This window comes from Thermobia domestica, chromosome 4 (assembly GCF_964235325.1).
Source record: "Thermobia domestica chromosome 4, izTheDome1.hap1.1, whole genome shotgun sequence".
Classification (NCBI taxonomy): domain Eukaryota; kingdom Metazoa; phylum Arthropoda; class Insecta; order Zygentoma; family Lepismatidae; genus Thermobia; species Thermobia domestica.
This window is the reverse complement of record NC_137457.1, coordinates 175,975,495-175,992,287: the sequence shown is the minus strand read 5'-3', so window position 1 is coordinate 175,992,287 and position 16,793 is coordinate 175,975,495. Positions and strand designations below refer to the sequence as shown.

Sequence of the window (16,793 nt, the reverse complement as noted above, 5' to 3'; positions counted from 1 at the left end):
ACAAAAGAACTGCCAGAATTACCCTTTACTGGTATATAACCCTTGTTTATTAACAGTTAATTAACGTTGTCCCATGTGTAGGACTATCAAAATAGCTATGCATTTTGTAGATCTAGTAAGATGTACATTTTAAATCTTTTAAATATTAATACAAAATATTATTCACTCAAATTACTGCTGCTAGTAAATCTTCAGGTAAAACATAGTAAGAATTTGAAATGTTAGGATTTCGTTAAATCGTCCTAAATTATCTTTCCTATGATAAGTTGCGCCTCTCCATCATTCAACCCTTATAAAGTCAGATGTTAAGGCAAAGCTACTATGTCACGTCTCTTTCAGTGATAACTTTAGTCTTATTTTTCTTTCGCTGTTGTTTTAAAAACAAGAGGAATAAACTGATAGAAGTTTTTGTCCGATAGCTGTGTTACTAAGCTTGTACTCTAGATGCAAACTTCTTACCCTCAGGCACACTGTGTAAATGGTAAGAGATGAAAAATAAAAGGTGCTGGTTAAATAGGCATTTAGCTACTTGAGATACGAATGTGCCAGGAAGCTTTGTATATTGAATAGTGCCCTTTGCTTTCTAGTAGTTTCTTTGAATCACAGATCTGGGGTGGCACAAAGTATGTTAAAGGAAGAGCTAACCTACGTTACGATCATATTAACAGAAATGAAGAAAATATCTAAAGGGGAAAATTAAAAGACTGAAAAACTATGTATCTCAATAATTATCTTCTTGTGATCCTATAAACATAATAATAGCTAAGACAGTGTTTTACATAGTAGCTCTTGTTATCCAATCCCTCCTCTCATTCCGCTCTTCTTTCCACGTATTAATGTTAATTCAGCTGAAGTCTTGGGCGAGCGAGAGTCTACAAGTCCAACCTTTGATATTTACTAGAGGAGTTCACACTCCGAACTAACTACCATAAAGCAGACGTTTAACTGCTGCAAAAACTAATAAACTACTTTGCCAACTTAGAAAAGATCAGGAGGTATGACTTAAACTTGCACCTCAATAGTTGGTGACAGGACAAGATTTTAAAAAGGATGGAATTTAACATCTGTCCATTATTTACTGCAGTCTAGATTTCGTTTCAACTTCGTTTTACCTTTACATTAAAGACAAGAGGTCCTTTAGTAACGTTTACGGTTAGATTCCTGAATTGGGACTTGCGCTGTAGCAGAGCGTAACGAACAAACATAATTGAGTTGTATTTCATTGCATACGAAATTGTATTTTAACAACTTATAATAAACACTATGTAGGTTTTCTAGTTTTTTGAAAAGCTTTTTATTGTTCTTTTTGTGATAAACCTACTTTTTTTGAAAGTCTTCTTTCCTTCCAAACTCATAACTACAGAATCTATAACTTTCAACAAGGTTTTGTAAGAACAAGATTAAGTAAATATCTGGTAACGGACCTTTGTGAATTTCTTTTCCTTGACTCACAGCCCCTTGAGACATTGCCCCTCAATTTTACACCAGCTAGCGCCCGGCGTCCTAGCCTAAAATACATGTTTTATTCAAGACTTTTTGGCCGAAAGAAGAGACTGATAAGGTGTCGTTAAAATGGTAGGATGCGTATAATAAAGGGTTCATCATCAAAAACCTTTTTCTAAGAATGATGATGTTGGGTTTCTAACGATGATCTCATATTGTATGATAAAATTCGCACTTCAAATATAAACAACGTTTACACACATTACACAAAATGCATAACCAGGGACTTGGACGAAAGAAATGCTATCGTCCACTACCATACACATAAGAGATTCGTTGGGATACCGAGCTACGATCTAGTAATTTCAACCCAAATGATTGCCCAACTTTTCCCCTGTATCCAACTTAAAACTTCGTTCCTACATGCCTGAGAGTAAATGTATAACTTTGGTTTCATTAAAGTTAAATGAAACCTGTTCTCAAAACATGAAAGCTTATTACATATTACAGTATTTTTTATAAAAGAGATCAGATTTGAAACTGCAGGCAGTGTATGTTTCCTCAGCCTCCAGTGTTTGTACGTAGATGAGAACAGAAATAGACCATTTTTGTACGTTAGTGAATCCATATAAAGTATCACTTTTAAACATCTATAACAGAGAATCTTCAAGGTAATCATTTTTGAGACATACAATATTATTAAATAAGAGTTTAAATGATTAAAAATTAGAACAATGCCTGTTCTTAAAACAAATAAGTCATTTTACGAGACAGTTTCTCGCTACGTAATACAGTTGTTCATCTACAGTAATGAACACCAAAACCAGAAGTTGTTTGGTTCTACTACATTCGTTTGGAACAGTAATGTAAATAAAGGAATGATACATTCTTGACACATAGGATAACGTTGAGGCACATCAGCCTATAACAAAAGTTTTCTTTTTAATATATGTACATAGCTTAGTTAACAAGTATGTAAATTAAGTTAATTGGCTAGTACCATTAATAGGCTTGTGAGTCTTGTTTTGATTTGAATGCATTTTTCCCTATATCAAAAGTAATGATTTTTTGCATATACTATGTACTATAATGTGTTGTTATGCAGTATTAATATCATTATTATTGTCCTCGTGTCGAAACTTAGTTCTGAAAATTTGTATAATTAATACGTTTATCTCAAATAGGCACCAGATAATTAATTCAATGGAAAAGAAATTGATATCTATATCTTTATCACAACAATTCAATTTTCTCTTAAGTACTTCATATCGACATAAGAGGTACAGAGTTGCCTCTGTGACTCTGTGAATGTGAGTGACAAAGGAACAGCGGGTGAGGAACCATACATTTATCTAGTAACTTTACCATAAGGGCTTGCCTCGAACGAATCCATCAATATTTATCAGAATCTTTGAGAAACTTTCTATCTTCTAATAATATGATGAATGAGGAATTATTTTGCAGAGTTCCTGAAGTGTCAGACGTCTATAAACATTTACTTCGCTGCGATATATATATACAAGAACCCTGATCCTGAAGAGTAGTATCATCCATGATATGATATTGGAATAGTACAGACATTTCATGTATTATATAATCTCATAAAATATTGAGGTATTATAAAAAATCTAGCTCGAGGATATCCTCAAAATTCTTTACCATTTTATTTTCTATCCTGGACAAAAATTTTCTTAATGAACACGAGAATGGTTGTTTGCCTGTGAACAAGTTATTTATCTCTGTGAATTGGATTTGAGCAAGTTTTATAATATAGATTTGTGCCTTGTTATTGGGCTTACATTTACCACTTTGAACTTGAGGCTAAACAGTTTTTGAAGCGCAAACACACATTACCCTCACTCAAAAATTATAAAGGTAACCAAGAAAGTTCTGTCTCTTTTTCACTCACCATCTCCGTACATCGATGTATTACCTAAGACGAATCTGAAATATTAAAAATATTCCCCTCAGGGTCAATAACCTACTGCCAACATTCTGGAAGGTCATGGATTCCATCGCGGTATAACTTGGTTGGCTGTGAAGCGAATGGCATTTGAACTGGCTTCCTTTCAGGTGACTCTCCAAAGAATGGAACAGGTGATAATCGAATAGCACAATGACGTAGCAGGATGGTGTATTCCACAGTGTTTCCTATCCCAGGTGTAGAATGGTTTCCCGGATCATCCTAACCACTTGGGGCTTACCATTGTCCTGTAACAAGAAGAACCTTTTGCAATTTGAGTGTTAGCTAAACAGTTTTAATTTTTTATTGAACACGGCTCAACTGCTGACTATTCAATTGCATTCAACTGACTACTCAATTGCTCTGACCAGCTGGTAGGAGTCCACCAAACTCAGAGTAATACACTATTTGTATGCAGTGCTGGATTCGGCCGTTTCGAATATATTCCATGAGATTCTAAATTGGTGCTGACGGTGCCAGTGGAGCTTCGCACAAGAGCGATTTCTTTTCACATGTCAACACGCTGTCTAGGAATGACTCCTTCCTCAGACAAGACAGCAAAGAAAACAGGTGCCTACTCGGGTTAATTTCTGGCTCTGAGTCAAATAATGTGCGACCCACCGATCTAACTTGTAGTGCTTCCCAAGTTGATGGAGGTGCAACCGAATGGTTTCTTCAATCACGCAGAATTGTAGTTCCAGTTCGTCACATGTTTGTTCACTGTTCTCTTGAATTACTGCGTGAAGATCTTAATTTTTACGCGTTTTGGTTTCGTGCACGTGGTACGTCTTCAAGTGTCTTTCTCACAGTCCTTAAACTTTGTAAAATGACTTGTAAGTTGCACTGTCCGGCTAGTCACGACACTTTCACCAAAGGCCACCATATCTTAGGCAAGGCTACGGCGGCGTTTGACCCATCTTTGAACTCGTAGAGGATACATGCCCTTACGACGCTCTGTGAATGTCCTATGTTCACCCCTTCCTTACTCAAGTTCAGGCTGAAACAGAAGTTCCACAACTATGAAGTATGCTGGAAATCCTCACACCAACAACTGACTCTGCTTTATCTCCACACGCATTCAACTCATGAAGTGAGGGACGATTGAACACATACATCTAAAAGATCAACAGAACTTTCTTTGTTACCTTTGTACTGCATGTGATACCAACACGCCTTAAGGTTCATGGAAGTCTGTTATTAAACTATCTATCGATGGTGCTAAGGATCACTGAGATACGAAATTGCACCTTATTAAGGTGTATAAGTGTGACAAACCCCTGAGATCTGCACGAAAAGTTATCTAAAATCTTTCTGGTGCACAAAAAGACCTCAAAAGGTTGGTAGATATATCAACATACTACGCAAAAGGAGAAATTGTTATCATTAATATTGTACCCTCAAATATCCAATGACTTATATCTTAATAATGTGTATAATGAACTACAATTTTACTGTGATTGTTAGTTATGAATGAATGAGTTACTATGAATATTAATGATTTGGTACACGCTACAACTCCAATGTTTTCCTGCATATGCAGAGATGTTATGTACCGATGTAAGATTTGACTTTCACTAAGGGAAAATTACGTTAGGAAACAAGTATAGAAAACGTATCACTCATATGTGATTTTTTATTATGAGCTAATTTAGAAATATGTCGACTACTGCAATGTTATAAGGAAAATAAGCTGTACGACTGGAACAACAAGAAAAATACAAACATACAAATTGACGAAAAGGTATTAGAACCAGGTTTTGCATCCAAAACCACAACAAAAAAAGGTCAGCACACACAGTTACACATATGGACCTATTGGAATATGTATATAATCATATTGATACATATTGATAAGTTTATAATAGTATTGATACATAAAAAATATATATTCACAAGTCTCTTTCTTTGTCTACTTTTAGTGTTGCTTTTTGACGATAATCATGTTCGTTTTCTATAAAGCCAACAATGATTCCGCATTTATAGTTGCATTTTGTTCTGAAAATATTAGATTTACTAATAGAATACAAGTAAATTACCTCCTAGAAAGAATAGATAACTCAGAATGTCTGCAAGTCTCGTTACGGCTTTTATTCTCTTACTCCCACCTCGAGTGAGCAGCAGCAAAATATCTTCTACTATTAGTTGTTTGCAGTCGATGTGAACGCTACTACTATAACATTCACGCTGGATAAATCAATATCTATTTAATTGTAATGGTTTGCTTTTAAACACACATATGAATATTACACATTCCTCTCCACACAAGATAAAGTCTGTATGATTGTGGGAGTAGTATTTAGATATAGTCCTAGAAATTTTCTTATACTATGATCGAGGTATTTACGATTTTTACAATCTGAATCAAAAGCTTCAGGTAACTTGCATTCAAGTACACTGTGCTTTGAGTTGCAAGAAAGATTCTTTCTCCTGTTTCATTAAACCTTATCTTACCTCATAGCTCAATTCATTTTCATACTCAACAACTAAACATATGTCATCTCAATTCAGACATCAATTATTCTAAAGCAAAATCGGCAATATTAGCAAGGATCGCCCATTAAGGCAAATGTAACTTCAAATTAAACTTAAGTATTTGCTCAACGTGAATAATTAGTTGAATATAATTAAACGACATTCAAATATAACTTGGCTTTCGTACAATTTAAAATATGTTGTATATTGTGGAATTCACTGTTCACAAGTGCACTGATTGACGCGCTGATACTCCTTTGCAGTTTTCAGAGCAAATGTTTAGAGCAAAATAATCTACCGTAACGAAAGCAAATATTTCCATATAAACAATATTATAAAAATATTACCAACTTTTGGAATACTAGGGGAGGATGATACGAACTCAAAAACTTTCATATCAAGTACGTTGCATACTCTTTGGTTGATATTAATGCCTTAGTATGAACAACCCTAAAAGTGCTTTCCCGCTTGCAATTCTTCCTTTCCTGCAATAGTAGGCAACATAAAAAGGGTCGTCCTGGTGGATGACAATTAGAAAGGCGTTGGACTAATGATATGATTATCAGTTGTTACCATATCATATGTGTACAACAGGGTTGACACAGTTGGCGCGAATATGAATGGAATTTTTGGAGTTTTTCAAAGAATATCTTGTATGTGGTAACCCGTCTACCTCTAATACTACTACAGTCTGTTCGTGACACCAATATTTTGTAACCCGTCCTAATGTGCTCTGCAATTGCCTGAACTTTGGTAAGTTAAGAAATCAAAATTCTCCTCTCTACATGTCGTCTACGATACTAAACAAGTACTGGTAAATGTGTTTAGAAAACGACACTATTCTCATACGTTACGCACGAAGACGAAGTCTGTTATTCAGTTTTGATTAGCTTCAGTAGCGAGTGTTTTATACTGAAAATTGACACATATAATGCAAGAGGGAATAATGTCAACTTTTGTTGTTTGAGTTCCAAACTGAGCTACGATTAAGTGTGGAAAGTTTTATAGAACGGCGTTATCACTTCGTAAGTCCGTTTGTCCGTGTTTTCACAGGCAACCGAGCAAAAATGTTAAATGATATTTAGTTATGTTTCTTTACGTTTATTTGACTTCCCAAGAAAATTATCCATTTCTTCTGTTAACTATCTGTTCAAACGACAACAGGTTGCAATTTATCACTTCTAATTCCAATGTTTATCGCCATACAACGAATTGGTGATTAAATAGCTACAACTTTCTCAAAGGATTCACCGCCTCAAACCAACGTATCATGACGTTACTGAACATTCTCTTAAGACCCGAGAATATTTTAAATGTATTACTAGTTCCGTTTTCAATACTGATTTCCGTAGGACAAAAAGGCATGAGATATCAAGATATATTTTTATCAATTTATAAGCTTTCCAGAAATCGGTTCTACATTAACTACTAACCCTTTATTCAAACAAAAAATGGATCAAATAACCAGACTAGGGTTACGATATTTATCGCCATGGAACAAAAATTGTAATATATGAAAACAAATCTTCTGCAATAGATTCGAAATGTGAAGAAAAGATATCATTACAACCCAGAAAACTCTACCAAAACCGAAAGTTCTGGTATCCTACTGCTACATTCGGATCGATACAGCAAAAAAGGGACAGATGTTCGAGTGCAGTTTTACACAATAAATTCAGTATCATAAGGGTAAATCGTATTTTGTCCTTTAACCGCCTACTCTAACCGGATATGGTTCAAATTAACAATATTCAATTTCAATCTTTATTTCCATAGACCAAAAACAGAAAGGGATAGCGAGTAATGGCTTTCCGATATCGGGTTCAGTTCTTAGGAAACAGATTCTATCTTTGATCTTATTTATATATTGCAGACAGTAATACAGAATATTTAAATTCAAGCTTGAGCAATAAACTACGATATTTTGTAAGTCTAGCGTTGTTTTCAAACTGGGAAATGAAACTCATTTCTTTTTAGTATATTTCCCCTTTAAGACCTCTACTTGAATTTTCTTTCAAAGATTACAAGATTCAAAGTTTCGTATGCATATACTGTAAGTAACTCTGTAAGGTGAAAAACGTGTAAATGTTTACGGTTAATTAAGCGATGTTCATAAAAGGTATACCTAGTTTATTCGCACCTTAGGTAATATTACTTTTGGCTGTGAACGTTTCATTTGATTTACTGAATACTGTATCAGAAAAGGACTCCAACGAGCACCTCTTTTTTACTTTGCAGTGGAATGTGCATGAACAGTATTTTCTGCAGGTAATTGTATGACAAAGTATTATATATGGACTAGGAAAAGCACATAGTGTTTTACTACCTTAGTCTAATACAATATTATCCAGCATACTTGTAAATCAGTTCTTGATTTAACTACTCCTTGCAACACTGAAACTTTATAAGACGTGCAGCTACATCATAACGTGGAATCTGCAATGAATTTACTTCTGGTAGCAATAGAATACGATGTTTCCGTACTTCTACACGAACATACGAAGGCAGCCATTATAGGCATAATATAACAAAAGCATTTACTCCACTTATACTTAAACCATTTTGAATTTACTTTCTAGCAATAACTTAAAATTCAATATACGTATACTATTTAGGACCGGTAAAGCAAATACAACTTTGACCAATAGTATAGGATACAGTCAAATTGCCCACATCATATTGGTATTTTAAGCTTCCTCTAAGTATTTGAATAGAATACTGGAAGTTGCTACATTTATTTATTTTCTTAATACCAGAAATATCCGTTCCATAAATGGAAAGAAAAGTTTATTTGAGAAATGTTAAGAAGGTTTTTAAATCCTTAGAATGGCTTCCTTTTTTCCCTTAGGATGCTTATTTTAATTAAAGTGAACTGATGAAAACTAAGCTTGACAAAAGTGGTATGTTCAAAAGTCAATTCAAAGGTTACTGCTATTCTGTCGCAATGAGATTGGACAAATCGATGTCCGTTTTATATCTTGAGAATACGATTATAGGAATACTTGCTCAAATACCGAAGGGTTTTAAAATATAATTTCACTTATATTTTGAAATTCGTATCAGTGTTGTGATTGATATTTACAAACCGTCAGTTTCGCAGAAAATTGAAATGAAAGGATAATGTTAGAGAGAATGACTCTTCCATAGAACGTATTGATGTGAAGCTCAACGTATTTGATAAAACTGTATATAGATATTTCTTCCTGTTTTTGCTCTGAAAATCAATATTGAATCCGTACGTAGTAGTAAACTAAAGCACGTACGGCTCTGGTGTACTCTTGCGGTTTGTGACGATATGTTTTGTTGACACTTTGAATCGATTAACGAAGATCGATAGTCGTTTTTTATTACTAACATTTTTTAACATTTATAATTGCATAAAAATCTCAAAAATGATATTGTCAAACTTGGCGTCATTAATCATAAAACGTATTTACTTAGTTTTTAGTGTTTTGTTTTTATTCATTTATAAATAGAGAAAGGACTTGGCCCTCAGTACCACAACTAGTACTAAGATACTAAGGGTACTAAGGGGCTGTACACCGCATATGCTAACTGTTATATTCCAGTATTTTTGCCATTTATTTTTTCCCTTCAAACAATTTTGGTTTTACATCATCAAGGGGTACTCTGAACGATTATTGTGGTGCAATGTTGCCCTGCACATTATACAAGTTTATTATATACATTTCTCTCATTTTTTTGACACCTAAATATTTTAGTCTCTATAGTTTATTCCTTGATTCCTACTAACACCTAAATATATCACTTTATATTATAACGACACACACACACACACACACACACACACACACATTAACGATGCATATTTCGTAGGAAATTGTCAGTTCGTTGTTCTGTGACTTTGACTGAGTGTGAGAATCTGCAGTAGCATTGGAACAATGGCAAATCGTGCTCTTCGCGAAGGTTCAATGAAGAAAAAACTTAAAGAACTTTTAAACGACTCTGACGTAGAAGGTAGTGAGATCGAATATAGCAAGGTGGAAGTAATCCTGTCAGAGGTTGATGCAAAAGACAGTGACTTGAACATTTTATTTGATACTGCAAATGAAACAATGGGAAGCAGTGGTACGTTTCCTGCAATTAATCCCTTGTGATGTTCATGATGTTCTAGTGGTGTTAGTTTCCAAACTGACAGACAAGTCGTAGCTTGTTTGCTTACGTTTTATATGCTCATTCCATAGGTGCAAAAACTTGACTGTGCTACTAGAAAAAATGTAACTTTGGTTGGCCATACTGCTTCTATGTTGACATCCTCTATAGTGTCCAATGAACGTCCATCATGCAGTCTGCCTTCTCGGGAAAACAAAATTTGAAGGAATTTCTTTATTCCAAGGATAACCGGTATGAAATTAAAAAAGACTAATTGTGAATTCATTGAAATACTAAAATATACAAAACTCTTTCCCATTCTACCCCACTTTACTGCACCACCACCAAAATGCTTTTAGAAACCACCTTTTACTTATACAACACTCTAATAAGTCAGTAAAGATCTGTTTGATATTTTTCTACACAAACAAATAAAATAAATATTTAAGTTACTGACATAAATAAAAATGGTACATAAAAATTACACTTATATACTTGACAACTCTGTACACAGAAACCTAGTAGTAATCGAAAGTTCATATCAGACAAAGAAATTATTTTCCGAGATAAATAATGACGTTTCTACTGTGGGTCTCAGAGGCTTACCCGTTGGTGTTCAATGACCCAAAAATACCTTGGTGTTCCTAGGGTTAATTGTGAAACTTGTCCATACAAATTACAAAGTGTTCCTTTTTATATCTTCACGGTGATTCTACAGGTTCTATATTGTGGAAAAAGGTATATGTGCCAAGAATGAGTGCTTTCTTGTATTAAAGACGACATAAATTTTTATAGTCGGTTAAACTAAGAACATCGCAAAGTTAAACAACTTAAAGCAGACAGTGAAAAACGAAGCTGTTTCAAAAAGATTCTGATTAAAATACTTCAGGATTCACCAGGTAGAAAAAAAATAAACAAGCACGCATACTGCAACATAGATTTGAGGATTGTTCAGATTTACGCTACCTAGGGAACAGTTTAAAACCCTCTTTGTTTTTTTGAGTGACCTTATTTGAGTAAATAACCAGTATATTTTATTTAGTAAAGAAAGTTTACTGCATTTGCCAAGTGGTAATTTGTCCAGAAACTATCATTGCATTGAGTAATAGAGTCTTACGTGAATATATTCAACAGCAAACGACAATGTGTGTTGTGGAGGCTTCACTACTCTTTTTCTTCTTCTGACTGCCCCTTCTATTACTTTCATTGTGTTATTGCCTTGTCAAAATTTTAAGATTTGTAACAAATCAGGGTCCAAAATTAAGTTTTGAAGAAGTTTACATTACGTTAACCGCTTGCCACAATTAACGGTAATATAACAATTTTATTTATCTTTCTGTTCAATTTCTAATTTTGGGAACTTCATATTTGAAGTTTGTCTTTCCATAATAGAGTTGTTGTTGCTAGCATACTTTGGAATATTAACACTAGAATGCCCGCACTTCCGAGATACCTAGAATGCCCAGTGAAACAAAAATGTTCCGATTCTTTCGATTCTATAGCAAATAAAATATATTTTTCAAAATCTTAATATTATATGCCTTAATCTACTAAAAACTTCAGCAGAGATGTATCACATTACTCTAGCATTGTTGTGAGGCAGGGGCAACGGGGGAGGGGGAAACAGGCTAGAGTGAAGAATATTAGGAATTAAGTTCAAGTGCTTTTATTTTGTATGCAAATTTTACGTTACATCTGAACTATATGCTCCAGGGCATTTATTTGTTTTCTGCTCATATTACAAGAAGTGTTTGCTAGGAATGATATTTTTTGAACTAGTAAATGGGAAAAAACTAACAGAAATTGAAAAAATGTTTTGTGGAAAGTGTTCATTTGAATTTCTACACCACCGTCCTCAAGGTGCAAACAGTATGATCAGTTTACATTTCTTGCGTACCTGACAACGCCTACGCGTAGTTTCTGTAGAGCTGGAAAATGTTGATGTTCCCGGTGTCTGACTCTACTCTCTATTCTTTCCTATCATGTACTTTTCTGCCAGTTCCTCTTGAAGTTGCAAAATAAATTTGCGACGTTCAATGACCTTTCCGGTTACCATCTTGAACAACACGCATGAATTAATTGCTGCCAGGTCCAGTAAGTTACAAAAAGTGTGTACAGGCCATCGTCGGCTAGTAGGCTTCACAGAATATTTGCGAGCCATCATGCCAACTGAATCTACATCGCTGTTTGTCTTGTTGTAATATATAACAGTTTCAGGTTTCTTCTTGCCATCTGCTTGCAGTTTATCTTGTGGATGCATTGTGCTCACTATCATGACACTTTTGTTAGCTTTTGCTTGGTAAACCGTGAAGGTAGTTTGTCATTGTTGCAACACCTGTGTGTAATGTAAAGGAACCTTTGATTTTTTTCACAGAAACTGGAATCTCCCTGCGTGAACGATTCATAGTTCCTACTAGACTAGTAGAAGCAGAACGTAGTCTGTTAACAAGTGCTACCGAAGTAAAGTAATTTTCACACGTGACATTTCTTCCTTTCTTAAGAAGGTCTGAACTAGTTTCATCGCAACATATTCTGAAAGTCTGTCCCTCCCGGACAAAACTCATCCTTGCCCAGGTAGGGTAAGGCGTTTGTTACATATTTTGCATCATTGTCCACGGCTACCCAAAATTTTGCTTATAATTATCGGGCTTGGACGGCATATACTGCGTGAAAGGACATCGAGCTTTCGACGGGACAAATGTTCATCCACAGTTATGTCTTGGCCTGGTACATAGCACATCTGTGAATTCTCCACGAACTTATACCATATTTCTGAAATATGACAAAAGTTGTATGTTTCCAATCTTGTGAGTCTTGTAGACTTGTCGTCGAATCGTAAGTACCTCAGAATCTCCAAGAACCTGTTCCTGGACATCGCCTTTTGGCAGAAGGGTACACGCCATTTCTGGAACCATAAGGAATGTACCTTGAAACATTTTGTCCCTGTAGCACCACGAACCTACATTATTGCAATAAATCCTTCTAACTCATTCAGTGTCATCGACAAACTTTCCTCTCCAGTTTGTCTGCGTGCTTCTTTTTCTGTGTATGTCCGCATTCTATTCAACATAGGAACAACAATTATTAGGCGACAAGAACTGGCAACACTGTAATCAGCAATGTGGCGTATCGCGTGTGATGTCGGACCTTGTTTTTCTTTCAGTACATTTTCCTTTTAATCCTACCACTTGAAGGATTACCTGGACGTACTACCTCCCAACGCGTACCATCTAGAGCAGTAATTGTAGTACTAATTTGCCAAATGGACTGTTCCCTTGCATTATACACACGCTGAACCGGTAGCACAGTTTCTGACACGGATTTGCTACCATCATCTGCCACAGAATCTGAAATTTGTCTCATCAGAACACTTTCCCTAATTCACTTTTGCTACTTTTTTGGTCTGTTGAAACTCACCATGTACATCACAAGTCCGTTTATGTGAGAAACAAGAGTCAGATATGTGGTCTCTGCATGGTTCATTAGATGAAATGCTATCACTTGACGACACAGGAATGAAGTCCTCGTCACCGCTTAGGCTGCTGTCTGACCAACCTCCTGAATCCCAATCCGATAGCTCACGAAACACTTGACGCGTGCTTAGTCCTCTTTTTCGTGACATTTTCAAACACAAATTTCGAAAAAAAAATGTCAACAACAATGGCACTTCCAATGTACCGTAAACTTCACTTCAATTATTTGCGCTAAAAATCAACGCGTCACAATTATTTGCGCTAAAAATCAACGAGTCATTCCCATCGACGTAGTCAAATAGAAGTCATAACTAGCTGCACAACTATGCTAATTAGCGTGAAACGAAGCTAATTAGTGTGCAAAATTTGAAACACTATATAAAGGCTTTGCTTTCCTGGGTAGGGGGATGAGAGGAAGTGAACGAGGGATAGGTCGTGTTGAGGGGGGAAGAACGCATTGAGGGGATATGAATGCAAACAGATGAGGGATAATGAACGTCAGTTTAAAAAAAGGGGAATAAAGTGCGTAATAATGTATCTCTCGTATATCTAAGCATAGTGGAACAAAATTGTTCCTCGGGCATTCTAGGGGTATATGGTAATATCTAAAAATCTATAATTCCTACGAAGCTAATTTTCTAGTAATCGCATATTTTTTTCAAAAGATTAAAAGTCACGGAATATAATAAAACTCGTGCGGTAATTAATAGTTAAGGACTGCAATAAAAATGATGGTAGAACAAAAATGTCCCGTTGGGCATAATAGTGTTAAATTACTCACATTCTGTTCATAGTCCGTTCACAGTACAAGCTTAGTACGAGTCCCAGGTATTTGAAGCAATTGAAATGATCACTTTCTTAGAATATTTCTATACAATGACCAGAGTGACTCATAGGAGAGTACAGTCAGCAACACACTACATTCTCAACCTGTACTATAGACGTCTTTGTAATTATTCCAATAAGTAACTTAAACAAATATTATAATTCTGTTATTTTATTTTTTATATATTCATTATATCATGGCATTTAATTTAGTATTTAACAGCAAGTACGCTTGTATAATACTACAGTTAATCTTATATCTTATTAGTTCCGCTGCCTCCTGAGGACTACACATATTACCCTGGTGTTGGGCATTATAAGTTTCACACTAAGGCAGCAAGTTTTGAACAAGCCCAAGCCATATGTGAAAAGGAATTTAGTCATTTAGCTATTATCAATACAGAAGAAGAAGCACGAGTGCTCTTAAAGATGTTTAGGGAAACAAGGAATATATGCGGGGAGTGGTCGTTTGTTGGATTTCGTAGAAGAAATACGACATTCACTACAATATTTGGTAAGTAACTAAAATTTAAGCTTAAAACGAAAGTTGAATTTTTTAAATGTTGATTATATTTTCAAGGGTTAAAATCAGTATCACAGGTACATATATAAAACACGTGCTCGTAACATACATACTTTTAATTCTGCGTTGGCCAAGGTTAGTGCTACGAAATATTCTTCTTAGAGTATTAGAGTAATCTCCTTAATTCTAGAGAAACGTTTGATAAAGGTTAGGTTATTAATGATCCGAGCAATTTTGTACCGTTGATCATGTGTGACCTGCACTTTTGTGCTCAACCAATAATATTGTCGGAGTATATGTGATGTTTTGGACTGTGGAGTGCATTCAATATATTGCACTTCGTTTACCAGTTGATATCCTCTTCGTGATAATGGTCTAATATCAGAGAGAAAAGTTTACGACCTTATGGTTCATATGTTATTTTCTGCAATTTTGTTTACATTCATACTACTCATAATCTACGTTTTTCATTTCAACACTGCCTGAGATCATTTCTGAGAAAGGAAGACACTCACAATACGCAGGCGGTTTGCAGAGTTTACGTTTTCAGCTGTACGGTTGTTATGATTACACTGTTCTACACTGAAAATGTTATGTAAGTGAGCCTACCTAATCTTTTTGAATTCCGTGATGCTGAGTTGGAAAATGGTAATAAAATTTCTAAATTATCTCAAGCTTCAAAGCAACGGCCTTGACAAATTTAAGCCTTTCAGTCTTTTTTGATGTTCAGCAGTTGGCAATATTGTAAGTTGGCGCTGTACCGGTAATTGTTGTCAAACAATGAAATCGCGTGATTGGCAGATATTGTTAAAATTATTATTGTCAATGTGATTATTGATATTGTTCCCTTTGTTAGTCTGAAATGAAAAAAATCCTGTAGAAGTTGTGGTGATGTACTAGGCCTGCTTCATACGAGAACTGTGCATAGCGTACTTACAAACATGTCGCGAAAATTTGTAAACAGTTTGGATAACGTTAGCTATATTTGTGGTGAGGTGACATTTTCAAATAGGAAATGTGCTATATCCCTCACTACAAGAAAAGCATATATATATATATTTTTTGTATTTCGGATACAAGGTAGGCGATTGGATAAAAAGTGGGGTTCACATGTATTCTCTAGTTCACGTACATCCAACCACGATGGTTGGATGAACAAAAATGGACGTTGTATGCAGTTTGGTGTTTCCATAATTTGGAGGGAGTCAACAAATCATATCACTGAATGCTTGGTACCTCCTATTGCAAGCGGTATTTCATTGAAGATGAAATAAAAGTTAGTTTATCCAAATATACCATCCATAATTCATCCTGTACCCCACGGCGATGAACTTCCCGTTCCTGTTCCCCCAGCAGATATTAATTCAGTTTCGTTTGATGATGACAGTGCTTTTTCAATCAATGAAGAAGAAGGACAACAGGAGCCAACAACATGTAAGGATACCGACTACTTCAATTTACTCCATTCATAAAATAACAGAAGGGGAGCTTAACGACCTCGTAAGGGATTTGGAACTTTCAGAAATCAAGACTGAACTGTTGGCATCAAGGTTGCAGGAGTGAAATCTACTACTTGAGTCTGTGAAAGTCAGATCATACCTCACCAGAAAGAAAAGTTTCCAGCAGTTCTTCGAGACTGAAGGTGAATTCTCATACTGTAAAGATATTGAAGACCTGATGGGTGCCCTTAATATTAAACACAGTGCTAATGAGTGGCGTCTATTCATTGTTTCCCCTAAGAGTAGTTTAAAAGCCGTACTCTTACAAAAGGAAAATGTTTTACCTTCCATATGTGGAAAATACTACTGGTACAAAGAAAACTTTCACGAACATGGGAAAACTTTTGTAGGGAACAGATTAGAAGAAAAATCAGTGGGACGTATCAGATGACTTTAAAGTGATTACTGTGTTATTAGGACTTCATTCTGGCTATACAATGTTTTCGTGCTTTCTATTCGAGTACGATAGCCTTGCGAGAGGT

General features: G+C 35.3%; 1 protein-coding gene across 1 annotated transcript in view; it reads left to right on the top strand.

Moving 5' to 3' along the window:
• Window positions 1-16,793, top strand: part of LOC145683404 (hemolymph lipopolysaccharide-binding protein-like) — a 283,583-nt gene that overhangs the window by 141,361 nt on the left and 125,429 nt on the right. The window contains exon 3 of the mRNA XM_081754740.1: window positions 14,558-14,803. Within this exon, the coding sequence (XP_081610866.1) occupies window positions 14,558-14,803 (246 nt within the window). The remainder of the gene's footprint in view (window positions 1-14,557; window positions 14,804-16,793) is intronic.